The sequence below is a fragment of the Pistacia vera genome, unplaced genomic scaffold (genome assembly GCF_008641045.1).
Source record: "Pistacia vera cultivar Batoury unplaced genomic scaffold, PisVer_v2 Contig660, whole genome shotgun sequence".
Classification (NCBI taxonomy): Eukaryota; Viridiplantae; Streptophyta; class Magnoliopsida; order Sapindales; family Anacardiaceae; genus Pistacia; species Pistacia vera.
The window spans coordinates 1214181-1228140 of NW_022196513.1; the positions used below are offsets into that span (position 1 = coordinate 1214181).

At 38.9% G+C, this 13960-nt stretch overlaps 1 protein-coding gene across 1 annotated transcript; it reads right to left on the bottom strand.

The window, feature by feature from the left end:
- Window positions 1-2499: 2499 nt before the first annotated feature.
- LOC116112344 (putative disease resistance protein RGA3) lies at window positions 2500-4320 on the bottom strand. The gene has a single exon (XM_031398492.1). It carries the CDS (start codon window positions 4318-4320, stop codon window positions 2500-2502), a length of 1821 nt encoding a protein of 606 aa, XP_031254352.1.
- Between the last annotated feature and the right edge of the window lie 9640 nt (window positions 4321-13960).

Sequence of the window (13960 nt, forward strand, 5' to 3'; positions counted from 1 at the left end):
CAGGACTACAATAACATCTACATGGATAAATTGCTAGACGTCATGCCAACTAGTCTTTATAAACCACCAATCATTGTTAGTAGCTTAGATATTGTAGGCTGCCTAGCTGCCAATTGTAATGTTTCAAAAATGTACAGATTGACAAACAAGTGTGGTTCATAGGTGTTATGTCTGAAAAAGTAGGGCTGGCATAGAGCCCTGTCAGCGTAAGCGGTCAGAGCTTAAGTAAGTCCAGCAGCTATTCAGATGCAGCCATGTCGCATACTGACGAGAGCGGCATGCTCCTATCAGTGCAGTGGATGCACGCCAGATTGACGAAAGGTTGGAGATGGTCCACGTGTCCAATCCCTACACAAACCGAGGAAATCACTCGAGCAGGTGAGCAATGAGACGCAAAGAAGAATTTGCACGGTATCTACCCCCTTTTTATGGATTCAGTAATCATTGTCTTAATTCATTCCACTATAAATAGAGGGCTGCTCTCCCGTTTGTGGGATTGGCTAATTTCACTCTAGAATTGCTCTCTTGTATTGTTGTACTCTTTAAATTATAAATCAGCTCGCCAAAAGTAACTTGATCTTATACATTAATATAATATCAGTGGACGTAGGTTTTACTTGTTTAAGCATCCGAACCACTTTAAACATTGTCCTTCATCCTTTATTCAATCCATTATCCCCTTATTCACGTGTGTCTTCTGAGTCAACTCAGTATTTCACATGTGCGAGTCTTTGGTGTCAAAATCAAGCATCAACAATAGGTTCCTTAGATTTCATTTGATGTGTGATCACATCAATGGCAGGAGAATATTTTATTTTTGGCTGATTATCCTTAATTCCTCTTCTCCTGAACGGTGTTTTTCATAGCTGCCTTCTACTTTCTTTGCTCTGCTTTTACTGCTTAATTATTACCTTAGATGGAAAATTTGAGGTTGTCATCTCATATATAATATGTTACTCATATACCAATCTTACGGAGTTCAAATGTTGCTCTTGCAGGTACACATACTTGTGGATAATCTGGATACTGCAAATACAAACTCTGTTAATTTGAGGGCTGCATTGTCTGCTGCCCCCCTCTTCCATGTCACTTTTCATTCATTTTATAGTTGCTGGAGTTATGATTAGGTCTTTGATTGTGCAGGAAGATCTCTTTGCCAAAATATGTAGCCTTTCATATATGGGAGATTTGCGTGTGCTTGTTGCAGAGAATAATGATCACACCTAAATAAAAATATTGAGAAAATTGATTTGGGGCTTTCAAATGTGCATAGTTCATGGTTGACGTTTTCATGTTGTGAATTTTTCTGGAGTGGTGGTTAAAACTGAAGTTTTATTAAACCACCAAAAAAAAAAAAAAATTGTTTGTCTTTATGGAGATGGTCATATCCGATGAGTGAGAAATTTGCCGTTCATTGGAGGTATGCAATAATAAATGGTGATCATTAAAAAGTCATACAAATAATTCGTTGATGGGTGTAAGAATACCAACTTTTGCCACAGAGTCCCTCTCTTCCTCCCTCTGTTTTGCTCCATCTATATATTAAATTTACGTTAATAATAAGAGCTATACAGAAAAGAATAAGCATTTTTTTTTTTGTTCTAAGAAAGATTCTGGTTTTCATGTATAAAATTTACCTCAGGTAAAGAAGATTGTGCAAGGGCAGTTTGATTTTTTCCGCTCAATTTGTAAGCCATTTCTTCAAGAATATTTGGCCAAAGACTTCTTGAGAGTCACATCATCTGGAAGTCACCAAGCAAATATATCACAGGTTTGTAAAATTCGACCTTTATTAGTACCCAAATACTTGATTATGTATTGGCCTCATACCAAATATGACATATATATGTAAAATTTAGGTTAACCTCTATTTACTTATGTTACTTATAATCAATTCTTGAGAAGGGTTCTGTTATGGATCTAACTTGGTTTTTAATTTTTGGAATTTATGATTTCTCCATTGTCGGTTCAATGTTCCATTGTTTATACACAATATAATTGTTCTGGTGAAAGTAAATTCTTTTTCATGAAAAAGTTCTAAAAATTTGTTTTATTAAGTAAACTGTTGTTTGAACAGCTTTGTTCTTGTCATCTTATGCTTTGAAGCGCTGAGTTCTTACATGTTTCTGTCGCTTGAATCAGGCTTGTGGCTTGCTAGTCACTAGTCCACCAGAAATTAGAAGTCAAATGGGCAGTGTATACTATGGTTCGTAGTGTATGCCAATAATACGGCTATTGGTTTAATTAATTTTATCCTTGGATTGGTAATGTTATGAACCATTAGGTAAAACCTATGACTGAGAAAATTTTGAACTTAAAATTTTGCATAGAAGGCAGCATGAAGTTAGATATAAATTAATTTCTCTCAAAGCAGTTACCAATATTGAAGGGTATTCTAACAACATTATAAGCTAGGGTATTTAAACAATTTACCAGACTTATATCGAAGGTAATGAGAGATACTTTTACACATACCTGATCATTCATTATTCCAGTCTGTCATTTGATTAAGCTTTCACTCAGGGTGGGACAATTTTGTATCATCAATTCGCTAAGGTTGAAGAGGTTCAGTATCCCATCTGGCAGAGATGACAGTCCTTGGCAGCTTACAATCTCAAGTTTTTGAAGCGCTGTGAGATTTACAAGCCATGCTGGTAATTCTGTGAGCTTAGGACATGAGTCAGTCCGCAGATACTCTAAAGTGTTAGCAGATCCTTCAAGAATCATTTGGGGTAAGTCTTCTAGTCCTTCTAAATCATAAATTATGAAAACTTTAAGGTTCAGACGGAAGTCTTTCCCTTGCAAGCCCATTTGCAGATTAACTGTCGGACAACTGTATATAACTAACTTCTCCAACCTCTTAAGATGTTGTATATCATCTAGCAATGAGTTCATGCTATCACAGCCTTTCAAAATCAAAGTTCGGAGGCTGGTGAGACTTTGCACCACTTCAGAAAGACTTTCCAGATGGTGAAAGTTATACAAGTGCAGATATCGTAGGGAACTGAAACATTCAACTCCAATTTGTGGTAGATGCCTATCTGTTGTAGTCATTTCCAAATATCTGAGGCCGATCATTTTTCCCATATTATTAGGAAAATTCTTAAGCCTTGAACAACCAAGAAGTCTTAAGATCTGCAAACTCCGAAGTTTACAAATACCTGCACAGAGTTTCTTCAGAATTAAATTCCAAGATAAGTCAAGACATGTCAAATGTTTCAATGCACCGACAGAATCTGGTAGCACTTCAAATTGTAGACCACTCAAGCACAACAACCTGACGTACTTAAAATTTGATGTCCATGTGTTAACAAAGGATTCAGAAACCTGCTCAAATTGAATACTTTGCATATTGATGGTCCGCAACTTGTTCGAACTGAATGAAACATTTGGAATACAATTTTCACAGCCAATAAATGACAAATGTCGAGCATTTATGGAACGATAATGGATTCTGAGATCTATCACCTTGCACTCACTTTGTGCCACTTCCTTGACAAGATCATGAACGAAGTTATACATTTTAAATGTAAAATAATAACCATGAACTTTAATATCATGAAAGAAACACCTAAAAATCAATTCCTTTAAATATTGCAATCCAACATTTTCCAACTCTTCATTTTCATGGTAAGTTGCAACAAAAAGTGCAATATTTCTTACCAAATGTTTGCTCGTCTTGGATAATGTGCTGAATGAAAATAAAAAGAAATGGGTTTCATCTACCCTTTTGTCGCAATACACCAGAGTTGCAAGAGTGGTTTTTCCCATACTAGCAGTTCCAACTATAGGAATTACAGATACCCTTTCATCTTCTCTGTTTGGTTCCATCAAAAAGTGTACAATATTTTCCTTATCTTCGTCTCTCCTAAAAAATTTGGAAGTACCCAGAAAGGAATTGTTCATCCCCATCTCTCCTGAATAAACACGCCTAAATTCTTGCTGATTCTCATCATATATAGACCTAATAGCAGCTGCTTTTTCATCTAATTTTTTCCTAATATCCTTGATTTTTCCATAATATATGATAGCACTGAGTTTGCTTACCTGTTTCGCCAGTACTTCACACTTCAATTCATCCAACACATCCTCAGCGTCATACAACAGTTCTGAAAGCTTTTCAAGCCCAATCTGCAGCTTGCAGTTTTGTGCCTGTTGTGCCTCAGCGTTCAATACTGCGTCTTTGACATCGCATAAGATTTGTTTGGCCTTCGTTATTTCTTTTCGAACCCTCGACGACAAGCGTATTTCTGCGAAAGCAAGAAAATCCATCTTCGTCAAAATGTTTGCTGCAATGGTGGACGGAAATGATTCTGCCATGTTCTTTGAGAGGATGGAAAGATCGGGATAAATGAATTAGCTAAGAAGTGAGAACTGATGATTTGATTTTTTGATTATGTATTAGTTGACTTTTTGTCAATGGCCTGTTTACTGAAAGAAGACAACTTACCTTATCAGCTCCAGCGGTCGGGTCACTTGCCTTGTGGATTATCATATCCCCAGAATTTACATATATGTAAAGAATTTAACTATCTTATCAGGCATAGCAAGCGTAACCGCCATTTACCCTTCTAAGGTTTGGCGAATCTACAGTGTCCACCCATAATTTCATAAATTCTAGATTCCCATCTTTAAATTAATAGGCAATCATTTAATTTAATTGCTAAAAGGTAAAATGGTCAGCACACAACCGTCCCACCCCTCTCTCTCCCTCCTTTTACTCCTTCCTTTCTCTCGCAGATTTTAGCCAGATTTCAATTAGATTTTGCACCAAAATCTGGTGTTGATTAAACCACCTGACTCCATCATCATCTTCCCCTCACCATCCTCTTCAAAACCCCCACCAGCAGTACACCAATAGCTGTCATTTCCACTTTTCACGACTATATCTCTCCATCGCGACATGCACCTAAGTTTGCTGTGTTTGTGCTACGTCTATCGTCCACTATCCACAGCCAACATCAATCTTCTCTCTTCACCCTTGACACACCGGTATCCATCTCAGGTCGCACAGGTTTCGTTTCCTACTCGTGATCGTCATTCATTTTCTAGATTTGTGAGTGGGTGGTGGGTTGTTGTTGAATTTGTGATTGATTTGGTGGTGGTTGTTTGGTGGCAGCGGGGTCGACTTTGGGGTTTAGAGGGATTGTGATGGTGGTGGATGGGTGGAATGGTGGTGGGCTCGGTTTGTGGTTGTTTTTGGGTGGATTTGTAGTTGAGTTTGTGGAGGTTTTTTAGGTGGGTTTGTGGCTAAGTTTGTGGCTAAATTTGTGAGTGATTTAGTGGTGGCTGTTTGGTGGCAACGTGGCCGGCTTTGGGGTTTAGAGGGATTGCGATGGTGGTGAATGGGTGGAATGGTGGTGGTGAATTTGGGGTTTTGGTCATGATGGTGTTGAAAGGTGGTGGTGGGTGATGGGTGGTGATGGTGGTGGTTGGATGGTAATGGTGGCTGGGTGGCGGTGTAATCAAAAGTAAAGGCAGTATGGTAATAGCATTGTTTGCAACTGTGTTAGATGTCAAAATTCATTACCAGTGTTAATATAATGATGAAAATCAAGAATTTATGAAACCACGGTGGAAACTTGTAGATTTACCAAACCTTGGAAACTTGCAAATGTGAGGAAATTTAGCTGCCCGGCCATCCCAAGTTTGCATTTAACAAAATGGCCTTCAAAATTTTTTTCATTTTTTTTTTTAATTTAAAGAAGCTGACGTGGCATATTTAGGAAGAGTTAAACACGTAAAATGGGTTAAAATGAAAAGATTAAAACATATTTGGGACAAATCATAAATAATGAAAGTTTTTAAAATTTCAAATTTTAAAATGAGCCCCAACTATTCACCTCGCTTAATCAAAACTCATTAGGGCAAAAAGCAATTTCTTGAACCTAATGGAGACTATACGATTTCCAATCAAACCTATAAATTTCCACCCATAATCAATCCTAAAATCAATTTCTTAAACCCTAAACAGAATAAAGTCGTGATTTTCGACGATACAGTCACGATTTTCAATCCATTTCTTAAACCTAACAAAGACTGTGCAGTTTTCGATCGAACCTGCAAATTTTCACACCATATTCAATCCTAAAATTAATTTCTTGAACCCTAAACTGAATACAGTCGCGATTTTCGGTGATACATCGCGATTTCCAATCGATCTCTTGAACCCTAAAATCGATTTCTTTGCGATTTCCGATGATACAGTCCACATTTTCGATTGAAACTATAAATTTTGACACCAAATTCAATCCAAAACCATGGCTGACACTGACAATGAGGAGGAAAACCCAACGCCACTTCGAATCCCAGATTCCGGTGGCGAAAGCAGTTCAATGGCTGCTGCGATCGATCATCCAATCAGTGAAGGTAGTCCACAGGCAGAGGAGCCGACGGCAGCACAACAACAGAGAGAAGAATTGCAAAACGGTTCTGAAAAGGAGGAGTCAGGCGAGGAGGAGGAGTCCGACAAGAATACAGGCCAGGAGGAGTCTTTCGAGGATTTAGGCGACGAGAAGGAGGCCGGCGAGAATGCAGGAAATGAGGAGGCCGATGAAGAAAGGGTACGTATTTGTTTTGGGAGTATTGCTCTGCACTGTCGCTTAAGCGATCATTTGTATCGCTTAAGCGATTAATCTCTTAAGCGATTAATCATTTGTTTTGGGAGTATTACTCATGGTCGCTTAAGCGATTGATTCAGTTTACTCTTAGTCGCTTAAGTGATTTCAGATTGCTTAAGCGATCCTGTCCGAGGTAAAATCTAGATATAAGATCGCTTAAGCAATCTTTTGCATCGCTTAAGCGATTCTTTCAGTTTACTCTTGGTCACTTAAGCGATTTCTGAATGCTTAAGAGATCTTGCATGTTGTCTCGTGCAAGATCTCTTAAGCGATCCGAAATCGCTTAAGCGACCACAGAGGTAATTTTTTGTTATTGATATTTTGTTTATTAGTTGTTTTGGTTTATTTTTGTTGCTGACATGTTGTTTATATCGATTGTGCAGATTATGTTGGAGCTTGTAAGCAATAATGTACCCTACTTCCCTGCAAGGGTGACGGTCAGGTCGAGGTGGGATGTTTTTGACAGAATAAAGGAGATTTGAGCTGGAAGTGCAAGAGATTTCGAAGACACATGTTTTGGTCGGTTTTTAAGAATCGGAACAAATTGGAAAAAAGACGTTCTAGGGGTAGGGAGTGCATTACATGTTGCTACATTCAGTAAAATGCAATAAAAATAAAGAAATGTGGTTCGTGGTGGGTAGAAAGCCACTACGTTTTGGGATAATGGAATATGCCTTAGTGACGGGCTTAGGATGTGGGAAATTGCCAGATAAGCTAGAGGCATACGCAATAAGGAAGAGTCCGAGAGCCATAAGGTTTTGTAACAAGGTTTTGCAGGGGGCAAAGTCTATTACAGGACACGGTTTAGAGGAGAGGCTAGAAACAGTTCGGTTTAATGATGGAGAGAAGATAAAAGTGTGCTTGGTATTGTTTTTACATTCGATCTTATTGGCTGGTGACTCAACAAAAGCTGTTGAGAATGATTGGTTGTTGTTTGCAAGCGACTTGGAGTTCTTTAATTCTTATTCGTGGGGACGGATATCATTTGAGTGAACCATCAAGAGCCTGAAAAAACCAAACATGGTGTTAAAGCAGTCCCAATGTGTCAGGAAGGATAAACTGAGCACGTATAATTTGTTTGGCTTCCCATGGGCAATGCAGGTAAATATTAATAGCTTTTTGTAATATATGTGTTTGAATTATGATATGGACTGTTTTTGTATAATGTAGGCTTGGATGTATGAGGCCATCCCTGTCTTCATTAAGGCGGGGGGGAAGAGTTTGGATGTGCGACAGCAAATTCCTAGGATGTTGCGATGGCATGTCAAGAAGTGTACCCATTGGGATTACGACCAAATAGACATTGAGATTGAAGCGGCTAGGTAAGATTAAAGGATTAAGCTTTTAAATATGCAGTTGCTTTAAAATATCGCTTCAATCTGATTGATTTTGTTTCTTATTGCAGGGAGTCGTCCGTCCCTTTCTCACCGCTACTGGGGATGAAGCGGAAGAGGACTATGTCACATCTTTCAGTGCACTAGAGGATGAAAGGGATGAATAGATAGACCGCCTGATGCGGGACCTACAAGGGGTCACGTATGTGATGGCAGTTACAGGACCACTGATTGACAACATGGTTGATGCTGAGGATGATGAAGCTCCAATCGGCAAGAGGCCCAAGGAGTAGGAGGAGAAGAGGGAGGAAGAGGTTCGTATGCCTCAGCAAACCAGTACAACAAGTACCGCTTTACCAAGACATCGGCATCGGGAGAATGAGGTGGCTGACCTCATAAACGGCCTGTTTCAGAGTTTTACAATAGCCGTTTATGACAGGTTTGACCAGATGGAAGAGCGCATGAAAAGGTTGGAGGAGAAAATGGATAAGCTGGCAGAGAAAGTAGGTACAGTGGAGGAGAAAGTTGGTGGAGAATTAAAGGTGGTTAAAGCATAAACTGGGCAAAAAAAAGAGAGCCGAAAGAGCAAGTTTGTCAAATCGCCTTACATGATAGTAACACAGGCAAAGAAGAGGAAAATTAAGAAACAAATGGAGGAAGAACCAGAAATGGAGGAGGTTAGGGAGGTTGGTGGAGGAAGTAGGGCAGTGATAATGGAGGAGGGCGAGGTGGGAGGCGAAGGAAGCGGGAATGTAAAAATGGATGAAGGGGGAGGAAGTGGGCATGCAGAAATGGACTCAAATGTCGATTTGTATAAGCCAATAGAAGAACAGAAAAAACTCTTCTATGCCTATTACAATGAATCAAGAAGTAATACACATATAAAGTGTAAGACAGAGGATTATCCCCAGGAATGGTTTGAAAAGTTGTTGACGATGGGCACGTGGCTTGAGGACTCGGTGAGTTATTTTCGCTTAATTTTCCTTATTTTTGCCTATGTTTTCCATACTTATCTTGTTGTTTTTATTTGATGCAGCATATCGATGAGATATTGGCACTGATGAGGCTACGACAGACTAGTGATGGTGATCTATTGTACCCCGACTGTGCCATCACCGATGTGGCATTTGGCCAAACGCTTGTTTCGACATATTGCACTTTAATTAAAAATGTCATTGCTAGAGGTGCAGCAAAAGGAGCGAAGCGAAAAAGATTAGCCCCATAACAGTTGGACTGCATCCCTGATGATTTTTAGTTTGATGATAGTATTATGCAGTATGTACAGGGGGAAAGACCCAAATAGGGCCACAATTGGGCCTTTGTTAAAAGAGTCTATTGCATCATCCTTGTCAGAAAGATGCACTAGATAGCAGTCGTCGCGCATCTAAAGGAGGGGTTGCTGAAGATCCTCGACTGCAACCTAACTATTTGTCGAGACAAGTAGTTAGAGGTCGAGTTGGAGCCACTGTCCAGGTTGTTCCCACGGCTGTTGCGTGACAGCAGGATGTTTGGGCACTTAGGTGATCAAGTACTAACCAGAAAGTGGCCACTTAAGCGCTCTGTCCCAATAAATGAGTCAAGGTAAGTTTTGTATAAAACTAACTTACATAATACAATTATTCTATAAGTTTATTCTAATGCTAATGTCTTCTTCCTATTAGAGTGCTGAATGTGGGGCATATGCCCTGAAATTTATTCAGTTTGACATGACCAACACCCCGATGGACGGCTTGAATGATGAAACAATGAGAGACTGTCGGGAGTGCTAGGCTGTGGACTACTTCCATGGGCAGATGGATCCGTTTTGAGTGGCCAGAACCCAATCAAAAGGTATTAAAGTTGGACTTTGAATTTTGTAATTTATGTGATGTTGATGTTGATACTTGGGTTGTGGTGATGATGCTGTAGGTGTCATGCTTATATGGAGCTTTACCGAAAGGGATGGACTGAGTGAACTTCTCACCTACCCACTCTGTAACTTTTTTACGTGTTTTTTTTAATTTACAAAAGCTGACTTGTTGGCAGGTGTGTGTCGGATAATTTTGCAGGTTTCTGACAAACAATGAGAGGAAACTTCTCAAAGGCTGGTTGGCAAGAGGAGACATCCACAATAAAGGCTACTGGGAAGGCATGGTGCCAAACAATGATCTCAGACAGGTTGCTGGCAAACAGAATTCGAAAACTTCTCAAAGGTTTGTTTGCAGGAGGAGGCATCTGCAATAAAGGCTGCTAGGAAGGCATGGTACCAAACAATGATCTGAGACAGATTCCTGGCAAACAAAATTCAAAAACTTCTCAAAAGCTAGTTGGCAGGTCACAGGAGGGAAATGAGAATGTATGGAAGGGAAATGAGACGAAAAATGATACTTGGAATTGGGTTCTTCTTTGCAATTGTTTGGGTGGAGGACATTTTATTGCAATCACAACTACAGTTAAATGTCTTAGCTAGGAATTACTGTGTTTCGGCACTATTATGGATGATTTTAAGTTTAAACTTTCAATTACATTGATGTCTCTTATATTTTGATTTGTGATGAGTTACATTGATATAAATTACTTAATTTTGAGATACAAATCCTTTTTGGATATGGGAGGGAAATAAGTGATGTACAAATATTTCTTAATCACAGTCATTTCAAAATTAATTAACTTAAAGGCAGGCATGGTACCAAACAATTACGTATATGACCGACCACATATATCTCTTAAACGACCAAGACTTTTCCATAAATGATTGCTTAAGCGATCTCAAATCGCTTAAGCGACCAAGAGTCTATTACGAAGCATTGCTTAAGCGATACATACGATTGCTTAAGCGATTACCCATCTGGGTAGATGTTCATTCTGCCTGGGAAAATATCGCTTAAGCGATCCCGAATCGCTTAAGTGACAAAGACTCTTTTAGGAAGAATCGCTTAAGCGATACATAAGATAGCTTAAGTGATCATAGATCTAGGCAGATGTTCATTCTGCCTCGGACAAGATTGCTTAAGCGATTTGAGATCACTTAAGCGACCAAGAGTCTTTTACGAAAATCGCTTAAGTGATACAAATGGATCGCTTAAGCGATCATAGATCTGGGCAGATTCATTCTGCCTCGGACAAGATCGCTTAAGCGATCTCAAATCGCTTAAGCGACCAAGAGTCTTTTACAAAAATCGCTTAAGCGATCATAGATCTGGGCATCCGCTACGGACTAGATCGCTTAAGTGATTACCGATCACTTAAGCGACCAGGAGTAAAAGGAAAGAATCGCTTAAGGGATACAGACGGATCGCTTAAGCGGCTAGAGTAAAAGCAAAGAAAACTTAAGTGATACAGACGGATCCCTTAAGCGACTAGAGTAAAAGCAAAGAATCGCTTAAGCGATCCTATGTATTCGGATATTATTTATTGTATTTCAGAGCATTGATTAAGCAATTAACGCTATGCTAAACATATAGGGTTCACGATTCGTTCAGTGGACCATGACCGTTATTAAATTTATATTAAACATTTTGTTCTTTTACGTTAGTATGAAACATATAAGGTGTAGAATGTTTACGTCTATGCTAAACATATAGGGTTTACAGTTCGTTCAGTGGACTTTTTGGTCCGTCGACGGCTAGATCTGGCACTGTGGGTAGGTAGGGGTGTATGAAACATATAAAGTGTAGAATGTTTACTTTATGCTAAACATTCGGCCAGATGTGGACTTTTTCGTCTGTCGACGGCCAGATCTGGCAGTGATCTGGCCTTTTCCAGCCACATCCGTGGTCGATCTGGCCGGAAAAGGCCATATCGACGCCCTATCCGCCTAGGACATGATTGCTTACGCGATTTGAAATATTTTAAACAAACAAATATTTTGGGAATATTTTAAAACATTCCCAAAATATTTGCTTAAGTGATTCTGCCTAGGACATCATTGCTTACGCGATCTAAAATCGCCTAATGTTCCAGTCAACAAATCGTAAACCCTATATGTTTAGCATAGACATAAACATTCTACACCTTTTATGTTTCATATTGACATAAAAGAACTATATGTTTAATATAAATATAACAATAGTCATGGTCCACTGAACGAATCGTAAACCCTATATGTTAAGAGTTCGAGCAATAAAATGGCATCACAGTTGTGATATGGATAAACAAGAAGATGGTGAAATGTTTAGAGCATTGATAAATATTAAGGCACCATTTGGTTCATTATTGGGTAGTTTTTAGAATAATCTTTTGAAAAAAGTTAAATTGGGTGGGTATTACGATGTAGGATTTGGAAATTGACAAAAATATCCCCTATATTTGGTTATTTACTAAACACCCCTATAATAAAATTTTAAAAGTTAACAAAAACACCCCCAACCCACCATTAAATACAGACAGTTGCCCACCACCGCCGGAGGGTGGCCGGAGACATCATATCGGTGCATGACCAGCTGGATCTTACCGGTCATGCACCGATATGGCCTTTTTCGGCCCTATCCATGGTGGATCTAGTTGGAAAAGGCCATATCTATGACAAGATCTGGCCATTAACGGCTAGATCTGGCTTCATTTGGTCGTTAACGACGGGCAAAGATACAACTGTCATTGACGACTAGCTACAACCAAAGATCTGGCCATTGTTTGGCTGTAGATCTAGCCTTTTCTGGCTAGATCCACTGTGGATCTGGTCGAAAAAGGCTAGATCGGCGTACTACCACTAGATTCAGCTGGTACTGCACTATTATACCAGATTCCAGCCAGCTTTCGGCAGTGGTTGTCGGAATCTGGTAAATGTGGGTTGCTGGGGTGTTTTTACAATTTCTAAAAAAATACTTAGGGGTGTTTAGTTAAATTAATAAATTTAGAAGGGTTTAAAAAGAATTGAAAAATGTAGAATAATATTTGGAGAATAATGACATTTTACTGTTTAACTTTATTTGGAATACTAATAATAGCATTCCCAATCGCGTACCAAACGGAGCCTAAACTCTTTTGAGATTCTTCTTGGTCTGATTTTAAAAGAGTTATTATTTTAAGGAGTAAACGAAGTTTGAAAGACCAATCAACGGATTGTTTGTGTAGATAGTTTTGTACAGTTACAGGTCCATACGATTCATTCAATAAAGAATACTTTATTGCCAACAACTAACAATTTTATGTACAAACTTGTAACTGTGCAAAATCATTTGCACAAAAAATCTGTTTAATAGTCAAAGGAACTTCATTTACACAGGGTCACTTAAGCGATCGTAGATATTGCTTAAGCGATTGGTTTCTTTTTCACTTGGTCGATTAAGCGATCGTAGATCGCTTAAGCGATTGTGTGATTGGCAGAATCAAATATGTCCAGTGCATGATCGCTTAAACGATCTCAGATATCGCTTAAGCAATTCTTGTCTTTTTCACTTGGTCAAGTAAGCGATCATGTGATGGGCAGATTACGATCACTTAAGCAATCCGTGATATCGCTTAAGTGATCTTGTTTGAAAAACCCTTTGTCGCTTAAGCGATACACTTAGTCGATTAAGCGATCATGGGCAATATATACTTTTCCAGCTTTTCTCCTAAATTTTGACAAACTAAAATTACCAACACGTATTAATTCGATACTTTCTCCTCAATTTGACAAGCTAATTCCAAACTAAAACTACCAACAAATATTTAGGCCATGTAACAAGAATACTAAATATGAAGAATGATTTATTAAAGGTTACAATAAAATTTAAAACATCAATAATTGAAAACAACAACTCATCAACGGTTGGCCTTGGCAACTCCCTGAATTTCATCCTTCTTTGAACCTAATTTTCTGGATCTGCATGTAATTACTTTTGGCAACTGCTTCTTTTGTAGCCAGGTTGCTTGCAAATTGAGCACTTATTCGTTTTCTAGGGAGCCTCAGAGACTGATGGAATACGCTTAACTCTTTTTCTCCCCCTTGCTGTCTTCTTAAATGGCGGATGAATGATAATGTCAGCCAACTTTGGCGGCACAACCCACTACTCTTCTGGAGGCACTGGAATTATCGTTTCTGAA